This window comes from Zootermopsis nevadensis, unplaced genomic scaffold (genome assembly GCF_977971745.1).
Source record: "Zootermopsis nevadensis isolate Lab colony 2312 unplaced genomic scaffold, Znev_1.0 Znev_ptg000016l, whole genome shotgun sequence".
In the NCBI taxonomy this organism is placed as follows: domain Eukaryota; kingdom Metazoa; phylum Arthropoda; class Insecta; order Blattodea; family Termopsidae; genus Zootermopsis; species Zootermopsis nevadensis.
In genome coordinates this window covers 2,045,933-2,072,472 of record NW_028259148.1, presented here as the reverse complement: position 1 = coordinate 2,072,472, position 26,540 = coordinate 2,045,933, and the positions used below count along the sequence as shown (strand labels likewise).

Genomic DNA, 26,540 nt, shown 5'->3' with positions numbered 1-26,540 from the left:
ACTTTAAAAACTATATCACCTGCAACGTTTCGTAACTCACATGACGTCTAACATATGACGTACATATAAAAACCGATATAACCTTTTGTTTCATAAGTTTAGAAATTACTTCTGAATACTCTAGTTTTGAACTCACATCCAATATAATTTTAAAATAACTTTTAAATGACGTCTGAAGAATGACGTTGAAGAATGACGTTTGAATTTTAAAACGGCTCGCATCGGTTTTGTTCTCAACCCTTTTGAAGCCGAAGCTCGTCTGAATAATATTTAAAGAATTCAGTCCGTACCGCGTAGAAAACACAACTCTTCACCATTACAAAGATCAACTGGTTAACGCTGTTTAAGGAAATAATCGATGTTTACAATGAAAATCATACGAAACTCAAAAAATACTATATGAAAGAGTTGTTTATTGTAGAAGCAGTTGGTCCATATAGTTACCATTGGCCTTTAAAGGGTTAAAACAGTCCCTTGTCTTGTTATGCATACCGTAAGCTCATTTTAGGTTATTTCTAAAGGTGCCGGAAATTTCTGTAATGGGTGTGACTGACTACATAAACGAGAATATCGTGAAGTTTTAATTACCACGTTTCAGTATCGATATATTAAAAGTCTTCACGAATACATTAATGTTTTAATAATTTTTTTTAAAAGGCAAGGAGAATCACAGAATCATTGGTAAAACATTTGAACTGCGTTATGGGAACATTTGGTTAAAATCTTGGATGGAAATCGCCTATTCCGATTGTTTTGAAGCTTATTTCACTTTTCTTAGCCATGTTTCTTATCTGCATTTCACATTTCTTGTTTTTTTGCAACACGTGAACTCTGTTACCGAAATAACTTTCTTGCGGGTACACGTGTATGCGAGCATTACAAGTGGGCATGTGACGTAATGATTGTTCTTTTTCTGCAGGAAATGCGCATGTCATCAGAGTCCGGCTTGTGGTATTTTAAACGTTCAGTACGTCACAGGTATATGCCACCCGCATGGCGTTTGTACGACTATGGCCATGTTTGTTGGGATGTGAGGGGTTGGTTGGGGGGGGGGTTCCCGCGAGGGGAAAATCGATGTTGAAGCCCCTGCTTCCTACACGCCAGCCCCCTTGGTGGGTTGGAAAACCCGCTCGATTCTCATGCTGTGCGTTCTGTCTACCTGCCACAGGGAAAGGGGTAGCACTGAACACAAACGCGACAAATTCTGTTAATCTCACCGTCATTGACTACCCCACCCTGCGTCGATACAAAATATCAGAGCTTTCTCCCATCCCCTTAAAACTGATTTATTAACAACCCCTTAAAGCCTAGTGGTAATTATATGTACCGCATGTTTTAACAGTAAAAATTCCGCGTTTTCCGTTTGTGTGTTTCGTATGATTACCTCTGTAAACAGCGATTAATTCCTTAAACAGCGTTAACCGCTTGATCTTTGTAATGGTGAAGTGTTATGTTTTCTTTGCGGTACGGACTGAATACGTAATATTTAGACGAGCTTCGGCTTCAAAAGTCTAAGCAATTTAATTAAATTTTAATGTCAGCCTATTTGATAACTCCACCCCTGATTTTCAGGATATTTGGGAATGATCCAAAATGGACTGCAGAGACGCAGTGTGATGCTCAGTTTGATCAACTCGGAACAAGTAGAGTAGGGAGGCGGGGATCGAACCCGCTACATCCACTTATCAAGCTATGAAGCTGCTCGGAATTAATGTAATGATGTGTTTTCTTTTCTGGCAGAACATACTGGTGTTACTGTGAGAAGGGGGTATGAGAAAATGTAATTATCGAAATATGAATTTTACTAGCGTAGTATGGCCCGTCTGTGTTGACGGGAATTTACCTTTTACGTGTTAAACGGTAAATACAGTTTCTTAGGACGTAATCTGTGCGAATCTTGTTGAAAGTGCAACGTATATGAGAGTGAAAATTTGAAAACGTCTTCAGAGGAACTGAAACCAAAATTTTTGTTGTTGCTAAATTAACCAAGAAAGAACCAACCTCCGTCAAAACGTAGACTCCGCCAGACTTAACCATATCATCGTTTGTGTTTCTTTGCTATCACAGTCTTGACCGTCAAGACCTGATTTAAATTCTTTCCTTCATCTCTCGATTTGCTTAGTAGTACAGTCAGGCTTGACAGACATTGCCTGTGGTGGATGGAACTGGTTCGGGATCGTGACCAATTATAGGACTTCTTAACCGGATTTCTACTTTTTATGATTTATACAATATCGTTCTTAATATCTGAAATTATATAGCTTATGTTAAGTGAATATTCGATGACGAATTTAAATAAAATTGAAAGAATTGTCTTAATTTAAGGTACTGTCTAGGCATTTGTCTGGAGTGACTGGGGTAAATCACGAAAATCCTCAGTAAGGACCTGCCGATTACGAAGCAGGAGTGCCAACTATTATTCTATAACGTTCCGCGGTTTCTGCTGTATTTAACAAATGAACGTAAAACGTCACATCATGAATTCTGTGACCCCCTCCTCCTACTTTGCCCTGTCTCAAAAACAATGATTTAAAAAATGTAGAGTAGGGTTGATGTGCACCTAACCACATTAAGCAGTTTCCTTCCTACGCTAATTAATTTACCCACTGTTGCAAAAACACCGGAAGTGGTCCGAAACTACAAAAGCATTTCGGAAGAGGAGTGGTTGCCATGTGATGCTAACAGGAGACTGAAAATTGAGTTTAGTGACACACTAAAGCAATTATTACACAGCAAAAGCTCACCTTTGACGTAAAACTACTTTTAGTTGTTGAAAAGGTTCGACCCCCTGTTAAGTGACATCATTTCTTGATGCCTGAAATTAATGGAAGTCTAGTCGAAACAGATGATCATTGAGGTTGGAGGCTGTAAACACCTCTGAATTGCCTGTCATTTGCGAGATTTCCGAGCCAAACATCACACAAGACATTCGTCTTATGAAATCTCACCCAGTAGAAGTAAACTCGTTCATTAATAGAGGTTTCTGTTGCGATAAATTAAAAAAAACTTCAGACCTTCTACGCAGGTCGGGCACTAGCTGAGGGAAACAGATACAATTTCATTTTAAACGTAACAAGTGACTGGAAGGTGATGCGATTACAAAATTATAGTGGTTTGTGAATATGTCTGTGTGATATACATTATTTGCTGTCGAAAAAGATATTTGGGGTCACTAAATAACATTTTTAAGAGCAAGAGTTTTGAAAGCAGTAGTTCGCTGGCCAAAGAACTTTCCATAGTTTGCGTAACCAGATGATTCATCACCGTGTTTGCAGAAACCCGCCACTAGAACCGGTAATGATCAGTTAGATTCTATACTCACTCTGACACACAAATTATAAATGATCCCTTTTCTGTTCTACCTCAGTCAATTTTGTTTTCTTTTCTTCAGATTTTCTTAATAAATATGTATATGAATTTCTTGTCTCTCCCACGCGTGCTATGTATCTCACAAATTTAATTTTTCTTGTTTTCTTATATGATGAAAAGTATAAATAATGAAGCTCCTCATTATGTAGTTTTCTCCAGCGTCATAAAAAAATTTCCAAATATTCTCTTAAGAATTTCGTTGAATAAATACGAAAGAAGGAATTAAAGTGTTAAATTACTCCATGCCCACAAATGGTACCCGGACGAGTTATCTAATAGCCTGAGACTAGATTAACCAAGGACTTTATAGAGTAAGCACAGCACATTCCCTATATAAGCATCACCTTCAGTGAGATTTAAGTCAGAAGCCGATTATGTGATTTGAATCTGGGCGCTAAATCACCCTGAGATCAACAAACGTCCATCCGAAGTTGAAGTCTGCGGAGTGGACAAACCTTTGTGGGATTTGAAACCTCAGGATTGAAGTGTGCTCAGTAAAGCTACTTTTCTCACCTGAGTTATAGTACCAGTCGGCTTAGGAAGATATATCGTGTGACAGAGACGAGAAAATATATGTTCTTACTGCCAGAACTTCAAGGTGAAAGAATTTGAATCGATACATCAAAATGGTACATTATTCTCTGTGCATAAAAGGTATGTCTACCTGCCTGACAAGATCAGGTGTTAAATTCTGGTGAATTAATACGTCCACCATACGTTTGTACTATTGAAATATTAAGGTCTCTTGATACTTCCTATCTATTAGACCCAATTATTTTTCATAGAATCTTTTTTGTAAAATTCTATGTTGTTTCCTTGCAGCGAATGGTTGATTTCTACAATTATACGGCTTCAATGACCACTTACTTAATTTTCCAGAAGGAGTCTAAGATTCTAAATTAATCTGTGTAATTTTTGATATCGTTAACCGCGGTGTAAGGAAATATAAAAATAATGTTTTTTAGGACATTTTCACGGTCGTCTAGCGGTTAGAACGCTGGCCTTGTAATCCTGGGGTCTCGGGTTCGATTCCCGGCGGTGCCCGAATTTATAACTTGTGTTGGGCAAGGCCGTGGTCTAGGCAACACGGAGTTTTCCTCCGTGGCATCCCAACAATTACTCCATTCACACACAGAAGAAGGCAATGGCAAACCACTTCTGGATGATCTGCCAAGAACGTATATGAACAGGTCCCAGTCCGAGAAAAGGATGGAAGGATCCTGTTCATATGGACCTGTCCTCAGACAGAACACTAAATAATAATAATAGGACATTTTATGTCAACTCGTGGTCCACGCAGATTATGCCTAAGAGTTTCACGAGTTAAGTAGAACCTACTATTTATCTTTTAATATTTTACTGCAACATTAAAGTAAAAAAAAAACGTGACGAAAAAGCCACATCGTCTACCTGTATTTTAGTTAACAAATATTATATTTAATTAAAATAAACGTTGAAGAACGCTGGTCTACGAAATCCCTTTGCATGAACTGAGTACCGCCTTAATGAGTTTTTGTATATACAAGAAGCATTTCCATTTCAATGGCGAATAATAGCACGGCTTCTTTCGTCCGAAAATAAATTACAATGTATTCCACGTAATTCGGTAACTGAAAGGAAGTCAACGTAAACACACAGCGCGTGTTTTGTTCATTCCATTACCATTTCCCTCGACTGCCCTTACTTGTTAGGCTACTGGCATTACGTACGCTGTTTGTCTGCTATCGATTCAATTCGATACTCTCCAATATGTTTTTATGTCTTTTCCAGATGGAGCGCTTTTCCAAGTTTGTTTTCGCGTTCCCGCGTCTCTTCAGGTCGTCTCTTTTTAATATGATCTACTTTGTTTTTCCACTGTTTTCCTTGTCCCCTTCTCTGAGTTGTTTGTCTTGTTAGTTGCTGCCGGTGAACTGAATAATCGGGACTCGACTTTCTTTTTCTTTTCTTTTTTTTTACGTCTAAGCCCATTCGAAATTTCATACTTTTCAGGAAACGTCAGTTATTTTTCTGAACATTGAAGCGTTTATGTTTCTCGTCAAATACATTTACAGCAACGTACCAAAGACCCCCTTTAACACAGCTCAGACAATGTATCACTAGAATCTCATAATTCACCTTCATCCGCTTGGCCTAACTCGAAGATCACAGTTTGTCCACCCCTTCGGATGACTTTATATGGTGGCGGCCGTAGATCGGTGTTGGTAAAATTCGAAATAGTTTACTTTCTGGACAGAAGATGCAGTATACTTATATAGGAGTTTTGTAATAATGTCGAAGAATTTATTTCGATGTTTTTGGATTTTGAGAACACGAAATAGAATTTAATACCGTTTAATAGATCACCCTCGGCTCTAACAAAAATTTTACGTTTTTTTTCTACATTTTAACTTTTATTTTTTATTTAGTGTTCTGTCAGACGACAGGTCCATATGAACAGGATCCTTCCATCCTTTTCTCGGACTGGGACCTGTTCATATACGTTCTTGGCAGATGATCCAGAAGTGGTTTGCCATTGCCTTCTTCTGTGTGTGAATGGAGTAATTGTTGGGATGCCACGGAGGAAAACTCCGTGTTGCCTAGACCACGGCCTTGCCCAACACAAGTTATAAATTCGGGCACCGCCGGGAATCGAACCCGAGACCCCCAGGATTACAAGGCCAGCGTTCTAACCGCTAGACCACCTCATCTTATTATTATTTAGTGTTCTGTCTGACGACAGGTCCATATGAACAGGATCCTTCCATCCTTTTCTCGGACTGGGACCTGTTCATGTACGTTCTTGGCAGATGATCCAGAAGTGGTTTGCCATTGCCTTCTTCTGTGTGTGAATGGAGTAATTGTTGGGATGCCACGGAGGAAAACTCCGTGTTGCCTAGACCACGGCCTTGCCCAACACAAGTTATAAATTCGGGAAGCCACTTAGTTTTCAGTTCGCCCGTTCTCTATATATGATATTTCACCGAGTGACTAGATCATTCATTTAAACTGTGACTTATTTACTGTTGCATAGAAGAATATATAAACTAAAAACATATAAATATAAACTGTCACTGTTCAAACTTGGAACTGAGATAAAAATAGCGAAATCTGGTATCAAATTCCGTAATGGATGAGGCAAATACGAATCTGCAGAAATTTTGCTCCACTATATTTAGGGAAATGAACATGGTTTTCCAAGATCACTGTCTTGCGGGATATTGCGCTGTGTAGTCTGGGAGGTATTAAATAAATTTTGTATGAGCTTATTTATCTTTATCGTAATTGACAATAATCTCAAAAACCGGTCATATAATTTCAAGAACTTTGTTACATAATAACGCATTATATCTTGATTTAATTGTTTTGTATAATCCCCAGCTGGGCCATTACGTCTTCTTCTGTGTGATAACCAAATCTCTGCAGAATAACCTAATTTCGAACTGTCCAAAATTTCCTTCTGAGTTAAAAACCTGATTGCAGAACGTGTGATGTACATTAACACCTAAATGAGCTAATCAGGAACACGAGTTGCCTACCTTCTGCCGTAAACTGCTCTCTGCAGTGTTCTTTGAAGGCGTCACATCACTCTTTGTCCTCTCTGTCCGTTGTTTGTCTTCTTTTCCTCCATTCTCTCGTTTAACTTTGTCTTTCTCTCGCAACCAGTGGATGAGAGAACAGGTCAAGTGTGAGTCTGATCTTTCGCCAGCTTAAACTGCGCGGTTTCCAATGATTCGTGCTGTGCAGACTGAAATGTTGGTTCCACCGGCAATCTAGCAGTGTCCAAACAGTCTTATATCGCTTGGGACGCTGGCCAATTATGTGAGAAGCCATTTTAGTTTCGTAAGTAGGAACGCTGGCCTTGTAATCCTGGGGTCTCAGGTTCTTTTCCCGGCGGTGCCCGAATTTATAACTTGTGTTGGGCAAGGCCGTGGTCTAGGCAACACGGAGTTTTCCTCCGTGGCATCCCAACAATTACTTCAGTCACACACAGAAGAAGGCAATGGCAAACCACTTCTGGATCATCTGCCAAGAACGTATATGAACAGGTCCCAGTCCGAGAAAAGGATGGAAGGATCCTGTTCATATGGACCTGTCGTCAGACAGAACACTAAATAAATAAATAAATAAAATAGGATCTGAGGTCTTCCCCACGCCTGAATTCCACATACACACCCTGAGAACACAAAGAAACATGTAAGTCTGGTGATAATTATCGTTAGATTTTGACAAAAAAAAATTTGAATTAGTCAAGAAATTTTAGCAAAACTCTCCAATACTAAATTTCATGGAAATCTATTCAGCCATTCTCAAGTTACGTGCTCATAGACAAGTGGACGGACGGACAGACAGACATTTTCATTTGGCATTTCACACAGAAGCGAACGGGCCTAAGACTTTAACCTTTTTGATTCGTAACCCAAGGACAGTGCTATGTTTATCTTACCGTGTACTTTTAAATTTTTCAGAATTATTTTCGCTAATTCATTTGACATTGAATTCAAAATAGAAACTTATATCATATTGCACATTACATATATTGTAATAGTTGTCACATTTTTAAGATTTTCCGTCAAATCACAATTTTAATAAGATAATAAAATATAAAATATTTAAAATATCATTTCACGTTCCGCATCGAATGATCGATTTTTACAAATTGGAACGTCGATCATTCGATGCGGAACGTGAAATGATATTTTAAATATTTTATTATCTTATTAAAATTGTGATTTGACGGAAAATATTAAAAAAAATATTAACCTAATTCACAATATGACGCAAATATACTACCTTACCACATTTTTAAGGTCTTGGGTTTTTAGTCGTCTCGCTACGCGGGTTTAATATTTCCACAAATACCGCGGGGTGGTGGGAGGTGTCGTGTGTCAGTCTGTGTGCGCGTTGCCTAGCCGATCGGCGCTCTGCTACCAAAGTGTAGTGTGAGTTCTACAGTCATGGCGGACGCACGGAAAGTTCCAGCAGCTGCGAGCAATTGAACCCCTAACAGATACTAAGGCATCACATGTCTGTGTCTCTGGTCAAATGCAACAGTAAAGTGGATTCGTACAAGCCGAGGCCACTGCCTGTAGTTAACGCGTATCGCATAAGATAGTGTCGTTGTGTATGAAGTGCGTATTTCAGAACTGTCTGCTTTTAATGTTGCCGGGTTACGTTTTGCTGAAGAAATATTAATTAAAAACGATAATTTCAGCAGAGTATAGACGTCATAGGATTGTCATACTTTCCGAAATGTAGTTTTTATTAAACGAATTGGGTCATTTGCACATATTGAAGTGTGTTTCGTAAGACGTTTATCGCCCCTGTGACTGTGTATGTGTGAGAGGCGTGGAACTATTCATAAGTTTAGAATTGTGTTAAAAACTGCAATTAGAGTAATAAATAACATTCGAGCCATATTTTAAAGTTTCATCTTCAAAGCTGAAAACATTCGACAAGCAAGAAATGAATAGAATGGGTAAGTACATACTTGAAGTGAATTTTTACCCCTCTCTCTGCGTCATTTGAGTTGTCCTTTTTATACACTGTTCTTCACAGTGTTTTGTTTAATCCATTGGGCAGAATAGGAACCATTACATCAACGTTTTCCGTTCACCCTTTACAGAGTTAGTAAATCTCATTTTTTCCAAATTTGAAATTGTCTGCAGCATTAAAGTGTGCCTTAATTAGTCTGAAATGGACGAGGGACCGTAGTTCCTTTGATGGTGGCTTCACAATTCAGTGACCTCGATAAATGCTTCTGGACAGACGGGACACCAAACACGATTACACGGTAGAACAGTCTCTGGATCGGAGCTATGTAATGACGTATGATTCCTCCCGAGCAGCACCCAGCTAATTCACTTGATGACAGTCTGAGAGAGGGGGGAGGGTAATGTTATCGATACTGATTTTAGAGGGGAGTGTCTCGGGAAGAGAATGGAACGAGTTTTCTAGGTGATTTTCGTGTTGGAACACCGTCTCACGCGCATACAATTTTAACTGTTTTGTACACTGTTGTGAAACGTAAATTTGTTGTTTCGACTGATAACCAGTTGTCATCAGGTCTTTAAATTATACTTAAGTTACTCCGCGTTTTTGACGCCAAATAATTTATTTTACAATTTAAAAAAATAAGTCAGTATATATATATATACATTATTTCGTTTTGTTCACGATGATTTGTTCCGTGCTAATGGTATATTTTTGTCTTTCCGTTGTCGCACGCACACACAAACACACACACACACATATACATATATATATATATATATATGGTGTAGGCAACACGGAGTTTTCCTCCGTGGCATCCCAACAATTACTCCATTCACACACAGAAGAAGGCAATGGCAAACCACTTCTGGATCATCTGCCAAGAACGTATATGAACAGGTCCCAGTCCGAGAAAAGGATGGAAGGATCCTGTTCATATGGACCTGTCCTCAGACAGAACACTAAATAAATAATAATAATATATAAGGTTTTGGTAAAACAATTGATATTCCATGAAAACGTTCTGTAACTTGGGTATAATTTATAGACTTGAAGATGACTGGGTGTCAGAAGAAACATGTAGTCGAACAAAAAGTTGATATTTCACAGTGGTAAGAAAACGTGTGATGTATAGAGGATAGAATGTGAAGACTGAAGGAGAAAACTAAAAATGGAAGAAAGAGAAGAGTCATTAAAGGAGAAGTTCGTCTTAGACAAAATAAAGAAAATCGTGTCAGAAATTGGGGAGTAAGAACGTGGGTACAAGGAGATAAAAAAGTAATTTCTGACGAAAGAGGAGGTCCACTCTAGAACAATGTCAATATATATATGTTTTATTGCGAAATTCGAGTGGCGGTATCAACGTTAAATAATTTAGCATCGGTTAAAATATTCAAGATAAGAAGATTCCGATATTACACTGGATAACGGGGCAAATTATACGCGTTGCCACGAGACACTTTAGTCTGTTGTAGACTCTACTTAGGCCAAAATTAGTCAAATCGGTTTAATATGGGGACGTTCTTATATCCCGTGAAAAGAACTAATTGTCTCTGTGGAGCAGAGTCGCTAAGATAGTCTATTAATTATTTTCCTTTCCTTGGAGCGAGAAAGTTCATTACCGTGTTCACAAAATTCCGCCACCGGTTCCTTTCACCCGTCTTCCCCTAAGATTCATTTTACTATTATCCTCCCATCTACGCCTAGGTCGTCCGAGTGGTTTTCCCCCAGGATTTCCCATACAAATTGTGTACACATTTCTCATCTCGTTTGTGCGTGCTGTATGTCTCGGATAATCTTAATAATATCTGAAGATATCCCATACACGATATCTTTATAGGTCCCGTTTATGTTCGTGAGTAAATTATTTCAGCGTGTCAAATGCGGCCGATGGTGTACAGTCACAATGGAATGATACTATTGAATTTATTTTATACTTTTTTTACGTGAGAAAGAGTATTATTCTCCTTTTTGAACATTTGAAATGTATTCAACACCTCAGTCATGCAAGAGATGCAAATTATGAAGTTAAGAGTGACGATGCATATCAGAGCGTCATTATAAAAGTGGAACAACTCACAATTATTTACCCTACGCGTTATTTTTGCTGAAATGTTTTCAGTAACTTCACCTTTTTTTCCCACACGAAAAGATAAACCTGTATTTATCTATATAACTTTGGGGTAATAATTGTATTTTAATTTAATCTGTTACGAACTCTGTTTGTGTGATGTTTGCATACAGCCTTGTCTCCTAGTTTGGTACATTATGGTGAAGTTATATAATGAGATTTCAGGTTACAACAGCGGTCTATTCTGGTATGAAAATGGTTGTCATCTGGGTTGTTTCAGAAGGATCCTGTTGTCTCTGAAACGTCGGTAAGCTTTACCGGTTTACATAGCACAGCAACCCAGAATAAAACCATCATAATGCTGCCGTGAGAAACCAAAAACTTATCATGTGGGATGTTGGGACGTTTCAGACGTTTACTGCCTCCATCATCAGGGCTATTAATTTTCTCTGCGTGAACATGAAACATCGACCAAAGCTGACTTAGATACTATTTATTATTTTTTATTTAGTGTTCTGTCTGACGACAGGTCCATATGAACAGGATCCTTCCATCCTTTTCTCGGACTGGGACCTGTTCATATACGTTCTTGGCAGATGATCCAGAAGTGGTTTGCCATTGCCTTCTTCTGTGTGTGAATGGAGTAATTGTTGGGATGCCACGGAGGAAAACTCCGTGTTGCCTAGACCACGGCCTTGCCCAACACAAGTTATAAATTCGGGCACCGCCGGGAATCTTACCCGAGACCCCAGGATTACAAGGCCAGCGTTCTAACCGCTAGACCACCTCATCTTATTATTATTTAGTGTTCTGTCTGACGACAGGTCCATATGAACAGGATCCTTCCATCCTTTTCTCGGACTGGGACCTGTTCATATACGTTCTTGGCAGATGATCCAGAAGTGGTTTGCCATTGCCTTCTTCTGTGTGTGAATGGAGTAATTGTTGGGATGCCACGGAGGAAAACTCCGTGTTGCCTAGACCACGGCCTTGCCCAACACAAGTTATAAATTCGGGCACCGCCGACTTCGATACTAACAAATGAAATCTCAGCAGTGAACCAATCCTGAGAGACATTCTAGCCTCTTATCATTCTGGTACAAGAGGCGATGTTCAGCTAACAGAGTTTGAGGTGGTGCAAAGGTTATTCGAATTAGGGTAATGGATACATGAATACAGTGCAATGTTTAAAGAAGTGAAGTGGGTTGTTGATGGAACATAATGGAAGGAGTGACGGTGGTCTCCTTGGGGGTGGGGTATGGGGGAGAACTCAGCGCGGTGATATTAGCTGGTACAACAGCCAGTGAGCAGCACAATGCAGCAACTTTTATTAAACGTGGATGCTAGTAATCCTGGGGGTTCCCCGTTGTTGCATGTAGCAGCCTGTTAGTATTTCCACGTTTTTAATTTATATTTTATGACAGTTGGGAATTTTTTTTTATGTGTGGCCCGTAGGATGGTTTGACTTCTTTATCTAAGGTTTAGCGAGAAGGAAAAATATTTTCCCGCCTTGTTTTTGCCTCTGACATTTGTTGAAGTTCATAGACCAGCAGGTTAACACAGTGGTTGTAGTTTCTTCGTATTTCTTTTTTTCAGATTAAGAGTAAAATGTTTCATTGCAGATTAAGAGCGCGCACTTACCAACACAACATCCGAAACCTTAATCATTTTAATCTGGAAGTTAATCTAAATTATTTGAGGGGCAGTGGTAATGAAGCATTTCATTGTTTCTTTTTTCTCAACAGGACTTGGATCTAACATGTGTTTACCTGCATGGACCATCATGTTATCCACATTTAAATACATTTTAATTAGCGTAATAATTTCATTGAAATATAGAATTTATCTATAACATTAGTATAATTAGTATAATAGTATTACGGATTTTCTTAAAGTGTCTAAATAATTGATATCATTGCCCATCGTAAGACCTTTCCTCTCCAGTATCTTAAAAAAGCAGAATATCTGATCAATACAATATAAGAAAAGTTATAAAATGCTATTATTCTATAATATTTGCCTGTAATGACGTATTGTTTTCAACATATCGACCATTAAATAATCGATAACTGTAGCTCACTCCTATCGATTATACCGCATTAAAGCATCATGAATGCAAACGAACCAAGTTATGTTGATTAAGCTGTGACGTTTCGCACGTTAAATCTGTGTTGCTCTGATATCTGTTCAGCCACTGTATACATTGCGTCGTGTACTGATCTCATACCTTAATGTATGAGTGGTATAAGTTTAGGCTGTCAAGTGTGTTCGCATTGAGTGAGGGTTGATATTCCAGCGACCGTGAAGAAGCCGAAGTTTGTCTTCTGGGTAGTAACGCCGCGTGAACTTCAACCCTGAAGATAGAGACGGTATGCTTCTCCGAAACATTGGTATCCCAGGTCAACATGGCGTTACCGCCCACGTGACTAACAGGCAATTATGTCATATTTGGGAGGATTTTGCATCGTGATGTGTTATATATGTCAGGGTTGGAATTCTTTGTTCATCTTAGAAAAGTCGTATATGTTTTGACATTTTATTACAATTCGCCAAATCTTAAATTACAGTAGTATCACCAAAGGAAGTACAGTCTTTTGATTTGATAATGAGGAGCTTCATAATTCACCTTGAAGATGACGCACGCGAGCCGAAACATGCAGCCACACAGGCCAGATAAAGTAATTCACTTTTGTTTCGATGGAATGTAATATTAGTATCTAGTGTTAATAATACAAAACTATTATGTTACAATAAGAAATAATAATTTGTTTGCTAATTTAAATACTATAAGGGTTATCAATGAGGAGTAGATGGGCGAGGCTTGTAGCACGCATGGAAAATATGAAAAATATCAGAAGGAAAGAGTCTGATTCTAATACCTAGTCGTAGGTGGAAAGTTGATACAATATATCATTGCAATTGGTAAAGGATATTAACCCTTTAAGACCCAGTGGTAACTATATGTACCACCTGCTTCACACAGTTATTAACTCTGCGTGTTGTATGTATGGTTTTCAGATTGTTCTCTGTGTAAACAGCGATTATTTCCTTAAACAGCGTCAACCAGTTGTCTTTTGTAATGGTGAAGTGTAGTGTTTTCTTCGCGGTACGGACTCACTGTTTAAACATTATGTACGCAATGCGTGTCTCATTATAAACAGCGATTATTTCCTTAAACAGCGTCAACGAGTTGTCTTTTGTAATGGTGAAGTGTCGTGTTTTCTTCGCGGTACGGACTGATTTATTAAATAATATTTAGACTAACGTCGTCTTTAAGGGGTTAATGACCAGTTAATGTGTCTGTGTAAAAAATTCCTGTTTGAGGAGGACACTCGAATATGAATTATGTTGTGAGTGAGCCCTTTGTTTCAATCTTGCCCTCAATCGTATCCCTTCCCTGTGAAGCTCTAGTAACGAGATGAAACTCCCCAGCAGTACAGTCAAATCTAAAAGTAGGAAGGTACATTGTGATTTGCTAGTCCTGTATGAGAGTAAAATTGCTTGATAAATATGACAAACGTTCGTTTCATAAGCTTGAGGTTAGAATTTGTCTTAGGGCATCTTATCACCAAGTCCCGTGAAATCTAACACCGGAATGTTTGTGCAGAATTGTAAATATAAGAGGAATGTGAATAGTATTATAATGCTTTGTGTTGAATTCAGTCGTTGTAAGGTTAAAAACACAGCACAAATGAAATATCAAAATAAGCCACTGTTTCTGTTGAGCGATTTTCCGCTAATTTAAATCGAGTAGCCTAAGGTAAATTGTGTTATAATATTCGTATAAAACATTAATTCATATAATTTAGTGAAAACATGACGAAATAATTGCAATAAAATCTGGAGAACGAATAAACCTAATTAATTATTTAATATTAACAGCTTAAGGTAGTGCGTCATGGTTATATTAAATCATATAGCTCAGTGGTATTCAACCTTTTTTGTTCGCGTACCCCCAGATATAATTTCTCTTCAACATTGTACCCCCAAAGGTGTTGATGTATAATTCAAGTTATAAGTAGTATATAATCTACATCTAAAATAAATTAAATAAATTACATTACTGATTATTCAGTGTTTATCATAAAATAATATTTTTTTTAAAATTTCACGTACCCCCTAAGATGTCTTCGCGTACCCCCAGATATAATTTCTCTTCAACTTTGTACCCCCAAAGTTGTTGGTGTATAATTCAAGTTATACATAGTATATGATCTACATCTAAAATAAATTAAATAAATTACATTACCGATTATTCAGTGTTTATCATAAAATAATATTTTTTTTAAAAGTTCACTTACCCCCTAAGATATCTTCGCGTACCCCAGGGGGGGGAATTTATTCTGCTGTGCAGTGACATCTGACTGAAAAATTATCAACCTGACGTTAAAGCAGTAAATCCTATATGCATCTCATCTCCCACATGCATGCTATATGTCCCGCCTAATTCATCTTCTTTGGTTTGAGTGGTTTGTCATTGGATAAGCTACCAAATATTTTGAATGTACACAAAATTTCTGTCACAGCCAACCAACGTACGCTGGCTGACGTAAACCAATGTTGACTTAAGTATGGAACGAGTGGTTTTTGCTTGTATTCGGGAAGTCCCTAGTTCGAATCTCTTGGCTGAGATTTATTGTGGTTTTCCTCAGTTTCTACAAGCAAATGCCATGGTAGTAACTTAAATGATGCCTTTCCGATTCATTGTTTTTTAATCACCCTGTCATTAAGCTCTATACAGTTTGAACTACTGACATTGTCGTTAAATAAATCACAAATAAATAAATTTGTATATTAACGTCCTCGAATGTAAAGTTTTTGTGATGTGATCTGATAATTGACTGTGTTCCTGGTATATATTGATACGCGTATCTATATGTGAATTATGCATGATATGGAACAATGAATAATGAAGAAATTGTTGGCAGATGAACATGCCGCAGAATTACAGAATAAATTCATTAATGACTTCATTATAATTTGTTAACTGAACGGGTGTGCGTTGGTGAGCGCGTCCCATTAAATAAAACGAGTCTCGTGTGTGGACTGGATATGGCCTTTTACCGTTTGGAAGTTCGTCTGCAAGGTCTCGAGAGATTGATCTTCAAAAATCGTTTTTGACACTCAAGCCTAAATCGCGACCTTAAAACAATTTGTAATACTTTTTGGAATTGGCTGCAGCGTTTCGGAGGTAGTTTCTGCTTCCTTGTTCAGGTGACAAGAGGACAGATTCCTAATCTTTGTGCCCTAGCTCGGTTAAGGGGCTCAAGTGTTTAGGCTTTTGTCCTCGTGTCACCTGAACAAGGAAACAAAACCTACTTCCGAAACGTTGCGAGTTTTAATACACGTGGACGACGGATGACGTAAAGAAAGTGATTCGAACAAATTATTTCAGCTTTTGAATGACCTTGGACAACCCTATCGGCCGCTATAGTCAGCTAAAATAAACCCCAGGTCGAAGTATGAAAATATATCAGCATTTTTTCTTTATGTTTTTGTCGTTAAGAGGTTAATAAAACGTTCAAGATTTCCATTCGGTCCGTGGCCCTTCTGGATGTGACCTTAATCTTGTTTGTCTGTTTCGTTAGCCCTTTTAAGAAAAGTGAGAAGGAGTGTTGTATCTTAAAATAGTCCGGGATTACTTAATTTATTCCGATTACCTCTTATAATCATCGCACTATATAAAATCCCATTTTAGAAGATGGCTGTCTTCTGGGTTTTAGCGTTTTGTAGTCTGGTGGGATTTAACGTTTCGTACGTCCCTCCTGTCTCCATCATCAGGGCGATGAGTGAATCACCCTCTAAAACGTTGATATACAAGGCGCTCAAAAGACAGCCATCTTTATACCCAACGCCGTGATAACCTCAAATGATACGATGTCCAATTTGATTAAAAAAAATCATCTGGCAGACGGCAAAGTTTCATTAAGAGCATGACGTTAAATGAGACACCCTGTAAATCTCATTCGAAATTCCTTCGAACTTCAACAGCTAAGAGTTTTTTCATGATTAAGGAAACAACCGAAATACTGTATGTGTGGGTAATTTGTGGGCTCCATCAATACCTATGGTTCACCATTTTTATAAATAAATCTTACTGGAATGTTAAAAAGACAAAGGTAAAGAAATCCCTGTTTATCTAAACAGCTTCAGATGTGCCCAACCTGTTCAGAACCGAATTTTCGTACGTCGTTTGTCACCGAAATGTTTCCTACCAGGAGGGAGATAGGATAAATTGATTACTGGGTTCCTGACCTTTCATGCTATCTTTTAGCACAGAAAACGGGAAGGAACAACATATTTTATGTGTAATCCACATACACTGTGCATCACTCACCGGTAATCCACGCACGAGTTATGGTTCTAACTTTAAATCGGGAGATACCGTGAAGATTAATCAACTCGTTCGTTAAAAGGAGTGTGTTTATAAATAAGTTTTCGTAGTAGGGCTACTCTGTCTTTTGCAAATTGGAGCGACTTTCAGTGGTTGTCAACTCGCGGGCCGCAAACAGTGTCAGAATATTAACAGTGCTGTTAGATTAAGTCTAGTATGCAGATTTGTTCACAAATTAATAATATTCTTTAACAATATCAGTCACCAGTAAGATATTTGTCACTGATTTTGCTTGTTAAACCTTTTAGAATCATGCTATTCTTATATCCGGTAAATGCTATTAATAATACAAGGTTGTACTGTGTTACAAAAATACACGCGGGCCGCAGGTTGAGAAACCCTGAGAAATATTTACTGTTGTGGTTTCTTGTCTGATACAGGATCAAGCTTGTTTTACTACAAATTACGTTTTTCGTTTACTGTGTGCAAAATTACCATGCGCAACAGATAGAAATCATTGGTAACTATGTGTACCACCTGTTATGACATTCCATAAAACTGTAGTCTTACTGCAGAGTGAAAAACAGAGCTTCGTCTGATTTTCAGAATAAACAGCGTTAACCAATGGACTGCTGTGTTGTTTTCTTTGCGGTAAGAACTCAACTTTTAAATGTTATTTAGATAAGCTTCGGTTTCAAAGGATTAATCAAGGAAGAAATATATTTCATTACCAGACACGAAACAAGGAATCTGCTACATAATTTAGAATGTATTATGTTGCTTATTAGTCGTCGGCTATTCTATTCCAGCGTCGTATTCCACCTCGCCCCCCCCCCCCCCCCTAAATAGAAGACTCTTCCCCTTTTTTTTACGAAATCCAGACATACGAAGAAAGAATACAGGCTTGTTACCATGGAGTGTTATATTAAGTTTAAGAAACGAAAAATAATAGCTAAAGGATTCCGAAGAGAATTTGTTAATCCATTAGAAATTTGTGCTAAAATCTCAAGAATTATTTTCTCTAAATTTCTTACGAAAAGTTTAATTGGATAATTAAACTAACACATCGTTACGCTATGAAGTTTAAGAGTATTTGAGAGACAACAGGTAAATATTAACAAAGGTTTGGTTGAAATTATAATTTAAAACAACGAGTTTAATAATTTGTACTTTTCGTTAAAAATTATTACGATTACCAAATCATTTAGAATCGGATTATCTGGACATGTATCTCGTATGTGAGAGAGGCGAGAATTTCACACGGAGTAGTAGTGGAAAACATGAAAGGAAGATAAATTTTCGTGCTGTATTACGTGGTTGTTGGATTGCTCTTTAAATGGTACCACTCTGTAGAATCTGCTTCAATGTCCACTCATGGAAACTGCCCGATTGGATCAGTGTACTGAAGAATTAGCGTCAGTATCCTACACGGAGTAAGAATGGAAAGATCGCTTTCAGTAGAACAGAAGTTCGCATTTCCTATGCGTCTAGTTGTGGGAACACGGAGAGACCGGAAGAGAATCAAAGTGCTTTTCTGTTCTACCAAATGCGGAGGTTGCAGTAGACAGATGTACCGATGTATCTGCCTTTATTGCGAGCTATATTTCACGTTCATGTGATATCTATTTTTACGTTGTAACCTTATCTAAGATGGTTCATTACGAATAACAGCGTCACCGTAATATTTTTAACACGTTCGATGTGAGATTTTAAAATTAAAGAAAAATACCACAACAGTGATACTTCCATAAATTTTCGGAATTAAATTTTGCTTGGAAACGGGACACCCAAGGTAAAAATATTATTACTCTTATAAACGAGCTATCGAATTCTTTCCGCTCTGAGTTAACGTGACCAAAAGACGTCAACGACCTAGTTTTATCGAGAACAGGTGAGCCTCGTTTCGTCATTAGGGCTCCTGGAAGCCAGTCTGACCGTACCACACATTTTTTATACAGCGTGTTCCATTTCAAACGCAATTCTAACCGCTACACATGATCCCCCTCACGCACAAAACGTCGAAACCAATGGCAGTATCGTTTTATGACAGCCGTGTCCCGTTCTTCAATCCGGACCCACTGTTTGAAATTGGTAAGGCCATAATTTCAGCTGTTCAGTCGCCCGATGAGTATTTGTCACGGGCGAACACTTTCTCTATCTGGAATTGATGTATTTTTATCTTATACTGTACTTCCTTGTCAGGATACGCGTTGGTACACGCTTCAGGAGACGTTCAGACGATTTAACGTCATGTATCAGGAGATGCGTACAGTTTCCAAAAGAACACGTGCATTCGTTCCCACAATCTTCAGACGAAGTTCCTTGTACCAAGGAATAGCAAAGACAGGGCTTAATTCCATGTGGCGTCTCTGTGTATTGTCATCAGTTAAGTGAGCTGAAGATTGACTCGAGACACATCGAATATCTGACGTGTATGGCGCAATAATCTATTGCCAGACGCTGTTATGTGGATGTCTCCTCGGGGACCCCTAGAGGGGCGGTACTGTGCCCTGGGGAGAATGCCCCTTCCCCCTAGGGCCTGTCTAAACAATGGTCAACTAGATTACTGCATCTCGACCGAGTTAGTGCGTAGTTCAAAACACGTTGAAACCGGCCCAGTGCAACGCATCTACGCCGTCTCGCACACTGAAGGATTGTGTAAATATTGGTCCACGTCAGACGTGGATAGCAAACCATGTCTTGTTGCATACTTAATTTTGTCTTTTCAAAGGAAACTTATAAATACAGGGTGTCCAAAAATACGTATGCACATTATAATGTTATAATATTGAATATTAAACCTTGTGTGTACACATTCTTCTAGATTAATCCAAATATTGCAGAATATTTCTCAGTTAATTAGGGATAAGAAGCCGTGATATAAATATCCTTACATTTTATAAATCCTCATGTAAAAAATTATCTTATACAATTGGTGCCTGCTTGGTAACCATTTTCGTACAAATTACATCTCTTACTCTAATGGAAGTAATCTATAGACGTAATTGCGAATCGTAAATGTTAAACATTTCTTGCGACCCGGAGCGCAGATTTGCTGAAAAAGCAAATCTGTAATGGTGTCTTAATGTTATTCTAGCCCTAGAAGCCCTCCCTAGACGTGAAATGTGTTTTCGATCTCGTTGTACCCTCACCCTTCTTAAATGTCTCATTCTGTTTGATTTATTTTGTTTAACGACGAGCCATGTCGCCTGTGATAGATTGCAGTGTTATCATTAATTGAAGAAGTAGGATCTGGGGGAGGGAGTAGTGCGCTGTGCAAATAGACAGTGGGACACGGGTAGATTCTAGGAACGCATTGAAGAAGTCGTCTTGTAAAACTCCGGCCTTAGGGGTTGAACCGCGTCCGATGTTGAAAATTTTCAAAGTTTTCCGTTGACACTATAGTTGCTATCTTCAGGACGAATGTTTAAAAAATTATGAAAATTATCAAAGAAAGTGAGAGAACATCAACGTTTTATTTTCTAGAAGCTGTTCCTTGAGTTCACTTTGATCGCTCAGCCCTGGTAGGCTCTGCGTTTATTAACTTCATTTTACGAAGGTATTCACTACGGTGGTCTAGCGGTCAGAACGCTGGCCTTGTAATCCTGGGGTCTCGGGTTCGAATCCCGGCGGTGCCCGAATTTATAACTTGTGTTGGGCAAGGCCGTGGTCTAGGCAACACGGAGTTTTCCTCCGTGGCATCCCAACAATTACTCCATTCACACACAGAAGAAGGCAATGGCAAACCACTTCTGGATCATCTGCCAAGAACGTATATGAACAGGTCCCAGTCCGAGAAAAGGATGGAAGGATCCTGTTCATATGGACCTGTCCTCAGACAGAACACTAAATAATAATAAGATGAGGTGGTCTAGCGGTTAGAACGCTGGCCTTGTAATCCTGGGGTCTCGGGTTCGATTCCCGGCGGTGCCCGAATTTATAACTTGTGTTGGGCAAGGCCGTGGTCTAGGCAACACGGAGTTTTCCTCCGTGGCATCCCAACAATTACTCCATTCACACACAGAAGAAGGCAATGGCAAACCACTTCTGGATCATCTGCCAAGAACGTATATGAACAGGTCCCAGTCTGAGAAAAGGATGGAAGGATCCTGTTCATATGGACCTGTCCTCAGACAGAACACTAAATAAATAATAATAATAATAATAATAATTTACTACAGTGCCCCACGCTTCAGGGGATGGGTGGACGGTATTTGAACCAGCGTCCACTTGCTTCAGTAGACGCATTGGTATTCGATGCATTGTAACACAGAAACGCAGTACGATATAAAACAAACGGTAAATCCATTGTGTGGACACGTACCGCAAATACAATTCTGTGACAAATAACGCTAAAAAATGAACTAATTTTCAAGTGGTTCCCGCTCAGGGTAAGGTAGTTGCTTTGTGCACTTGTCAGAACTCTCAGCGTGTTCACATACGCTGTTCAAAACTGATTTGCATGTTCAATATGAAGCGTGCGTGAAACCGATCACAATGTGTAGGGACGGTGGTCTGGGGTGGTTCCGTGTGGGTTGGGGGTGTTGTCAGGTTCGTTGAATATTTTGAATGGAGATGTGTCTGCTCGCGACACAGGGGAGTCGCCTTTAAAGAAAAATGTCTGGTGGTAATAAATCTGTGTACCATTATATAAGATGTCCCATAAGACACATTTACAATGCAGTTGCATTTTAGTGACTCCGTACAGTACAGTCCAGTTTTATGGAACATAAATTTTGCATAATTATAATCAGGCAGATGAATCCAGTCCAGACGTACAAAGATTGTATTTAGAAAAGAAAAATAGTTTATGAAGGTGAGATATATTGTAGGTCCTCGAGGCGATAAATATGAAGATGAATGTATTCTGACATGTTTCAGCGTGTAGTCTCATAGAAATTGAGGGACCTGATGATGATGCAGTCACCACTTCTGAAACGTCTCTCACTTTCTACCAAACTACGCCACTCAACATCTCAGAAGACATATCAAAGTTCAGAATAGATATAACTTCGGTAATGATATGGGTTGTATTTTTTGAAAAAGTTCCGACGTTTCGGCAAACTGTTACCGCCTTAACCATCTGGGGACGCAGGCACAGGTACATAGAGATAATTTTATCCTCCGTAGCGAATCAAATCTGTGTTCTAGAATAAATACAAGAGCAAATTACAAGACACTTACTCCCACTGCAGGAACCAATGATCGTTCAGTTGACAGAAGATTGCCATATTACGAGGACCAGTGAAGTCCACTTTCCGACATTGTTTTTGATGAATGTCTGGTTTTATATTTTCCTCCCAGCCACACTGTTCCAACAGTGGCTTCTTTATTTCGTGTTTCAGACAAAAATTCTGTATCTGTCCCACTCAGGTCTCTTTCGCGTTCTACGCAAATGTAATAAGTTTAAACAAATTGCATTACTTTTCCGGTTGGTCTCGTTCCTGATCACGTATGAAGAACGTGCATTTGTAACTAAATTGCTGTTAAAAACAATTACAGTCTACTCCAATTGCAACGCCATCTGTGTCAGATCGTCTTCTGTTCCAACACGCTGATTGTGCTGCACGGTTGGCCTGACAATTCAGCTGTTCGATCATTGAATAAGGCCTGCCAACTGTTGATTTTTAACTCTTTGCGGAAGCTTACGGAACCAATCTGATTTAGACATAAAACGTCATTCAAAAACTAGCGGAGATATTAATCAGCGTGGTAAATATTATTACCATTGCATCGTCTCTGTAATTATCTCCACATTGTCTGTTCAATCCCAGTGGAACAACAAATCATTCTGATCAACTTTATGAACAAGTACCGCCTGCAAATACGTATTCAGGCTACCTGTTTTACAAGCGTGCCGGAGAATTTGCCGAACAGCACGGCGCTACAAAGGGGGGATTCTTGACTGACTGGGCGACTGTTAGCTTTCTAAGATGGAATCTGCTTAATTTACTTCGTTAACGGCTAATTGGTAAGCAAGACTTGGGGGTTCCGGGTTAAAATCTCGAACCGGAGTCCGGCTACCATGCCTGGGGTTTTCCATGGTTTTCCTCAACCACTCCAGGCAAATGCCAGGATAGTAGATTTCTGTCTACTGGGTTGTTGCGCTGTGTGGTCTGGTCGATGTTAACCAACGTTTCGGAGGTCATACTGCCTCCGTCATCAGGGCGATGAAGATTTATGTCTTCTGGGTTGTTGCGCTGTGTAGTCTGGTCGATGTTTATCAACGTTTCGGAGGTCAAACTGCCTCCGTCATCAGGGCGATGAAGATTTCCGTCTTCTGGGTTGTTGCGCTGTGTAGTCTGGTCGATGTTTACCAACGTTTCGGAGGTCATACTGCCTCCGTCATCAGGGCGATGAAGATTTCCGTCTTCTGGGTTGTTGCGCTGTGTAGTCTGTTAGATGTTTACCAACGTTTCGGAGGTCACACTGCCTCCGTCATCAGGGCGATGAAGATTTCTGTCTTCTGGGTTGTTGCGCTGTGTAGTCTGGTCGATGTTTACCAACGTTTCGGAGGTCATACTGCCTCCGTCATCAGGGCGAAGATGACGGAGGCAGTATGACCTCTGAAACGTTGGTAAACATCGACCAGACTGTACAACGCAATAACCCAGAAGACGGAAATCTTCATACTCACCGCTGTGAAAACCTCAAATCTTACACGCCAGGATAGTACCTTAAATTAGGCCAGGACCGCTTCCTTCCACGTCCTCTCTAATTCACTGTTCAATGTCATCCTCTGATTCGACGTTATAATCTAAGCTGCTGGAAAAAGTATCGTTAAATAAAGTATAAATAAATAAAAAGAAATTTTTGTTTATGTAGATTGTGTACTGTTCCGCTGATTTAGATTCTATGATCCTCTGTGCGTTAATTAAAATAAGCGCGTTTCAAGTGACGGTTCATATATCAACACTGTGTTGCCATTTTGCTTATGAAACGTTCAAAACTCATCCATGTATTTAATATTAGAATACATTGTTCCCACCTTGAATGAAAATCCTTTTATAACAGCTGTAAAATTAACAGTGTTTATTATATAGGCATAATAAATAAGTTTTGTTTAAAAATGTCTGTGTTTGCCCAAATTTGTACGCCGATGAATGAAAATTCTGACGTCACAATTATCATTGTACCGCATACAAGCGGAAGTGATTAAGATGGGGTGGGAATGTAACTTGCAGGGGGCGGTTAGAAAACTGTACAGGTGACTCTCTTAACACCTAGGGGTTGCGTTCCTACGAATCGTCTTGTATAAGGTAAATTCGTAAAACGGGAAATAATTCTGTTCTAGAGACTTCTTGGTAAACTTTGGCTTATCCTAGCGGATAATATTAAAATGGATTTTAAATGTGGGTTTCATCAGTCAGGTTCATGATACGGCTTTTTGAACACGGTAATGAACCTACAAGTTCTGTGATTCGTTTGTTTTGCCATGCGCCATGTTTCTGTTCGATCACCGTGAAAATTTGATTTTACTTTTTTCCTCTATGGACATGATAAAGTTGGCTCAAACCGGGCCCTCGGACAAGTACCAGGAAACCACTGCCGTATTCTTTTGGCGTTTGCTTGTTCGCCCTTCTGTATTGATCAAATCTGTGTTCTGCTCTCTGCCTCTCTCTCTCTCCTCGTTCCTCCTGATGCGAACTTTGCAGCTTAATCGTTCATACGTAGAAGCAACCTGGACGTTGTCATAGCAACGCTCCTTGACTCATCTTCTGTGTATGTGCCTTAGCCGAGCTTTCCTTTTCGATTTATTTTCAAAATTACGTATTCTGCTCGAGTGAGGTTATTATTCAGAAATAATAACATACGATTTTTTTTAAAAAAAAAAAAATTGTGTGCGTGGTTACTTATGTAAGCGTTTGTCTGTCCTCAGGTAAAAATATTAGAACTTGTAGAGTAGAAATTTTTTTTTAAATATCGTGGTTACTTGTGCAGTTAAAGAAAGAATTTGGTCACCCTTGTAAGCCGGCTGGTTGATTCAGCCACGTGTATGTGTAATAACGATAGCCCATAAATAATACGTTCTGAAATCGTTCAATGTTTCAATTGAAATCCAGGTTATTACACAAGCTATTACGTAGTAAGCCTAAATTATTTTCGTACGTCAATATGAAGGTGGATTGAAGCGTCCTGAAACTTAATTAGATACCAGTTAGCTTTAGTACGTCGGTTAGTCATAAAACGCTTTGCCGTCTTTGTTGACTTAACCGTGTAAGAAGCAAGGTTCAATTAAATTACCTGCTTGATGGCTTAGTTCATGAAATAGTCGCTATGAACAACAGTGGCGTGATTGAGTTGCTTGTGGACACTTAAGGCCCCCATCTTGTCTGTGTTATAACAACAAGATGGTGGCTCTAATTTGTACCCGGGGCGTGCGGAATGCCGCAATATTGGGACTGCGTTGGAGAGAGAGGAAGGAGGGGAAGGGGAGGTCATTATTACGTAATGTTGGAGCTACTACATTAAGAGCTCTGATGATCGTGAACTAGATGGTTGTTACGGAAGCGGAACACAGGCAGCGCCTCCAGCGGCAGAGACTGTTACTAACAGAGCAAGCAAGCTTGTTAGCTGTCTTCCACCACAGAACTGTTTTAACCGTTATAATTTCTGTTGTCTTTTAGAAAAATATACGCGGTGTATGAGAGAACCTAATCTGTTGCTTTTTGAATGTCGAATAAGTTTGAGTAATGAAATTTTTATGGATATGAATGCTACAAATAAGTACAGTAAACGTCCGTAGATAATTTGCATGTTTTGGATTGGGGATGTGTGCACTGTGTAATGTGTGCAGCAGAATCTGAGTTCTTCCTGCGTGCCCCACCTCTCTTATATACATCCGGACTTGATCGTCTTTTGGTGGAGTACAAATTAACTTCGTCATAAACGCCTATGAAACTCCCCCCCTCCTCGTTCTGTTTCGTGCCTTAGGTCTAAATATTTTTTCCAGCATCCTGTTCTGAGACACATTATCATTTTTCTTCTCTTAGGCAAAGGAACTGTGTGTCACACACGTCTAAAATTGAAGGTTTATAATCATAGTTTTGTGTCGTCATACTTCAAATGTTTCGCTAAGAAAGGGAATGAAAGAATACCCTTAATTCACTTGTGTCAAAGCTTTCGTCAGATTGCACCTGTCTGTAATTTAATCTTCAAAATTACATTTTTCTCTTGTTACTGTCAGTTTCAAAAATGTTTGTACTTTGCCCCACTTTTGAATGTATCGTTTTTACTTTTAAAGTTGATTTATTACATAATCTGTATGTGTTGAGTGAGATACGCCATAGTTTGACT

At 39.0% G+C, this 26,540-nt stretch overlaps 1 protein-coding gene across 6 annotated transcripts in view; it reads left to right on the top strand.

Annotated features, from left to right (window-relative positions):
- Ten-a (Teneurin-a transmembrane protein) overlaps positions 1 to 26,540 on the top strand; it is a 582,153-nt gene that overhangs the window by 410,785 nt on the left and 144,828 nt on the right. Inside the window, exon 1 of one of the 6 annotated variants that reach the window (XM_022068031.2) lies at positions 8,299 to 8,824. The exons of the other annotated variants lie outside the window; for them this stretch is intronic. Coding sequence (XP_021923723.2) covers positions 8,812 to 8,824 — 13 coding nt within the window. The 5' untranslated portion in view covers positions 8,299 to 8,811. Of the gene's footprint in view, positions 1 to 8,298; positions 8,825 to 26,540 lie in introns of those variants that run through there. 6 annotated transcript variants of the gene reach the window in all.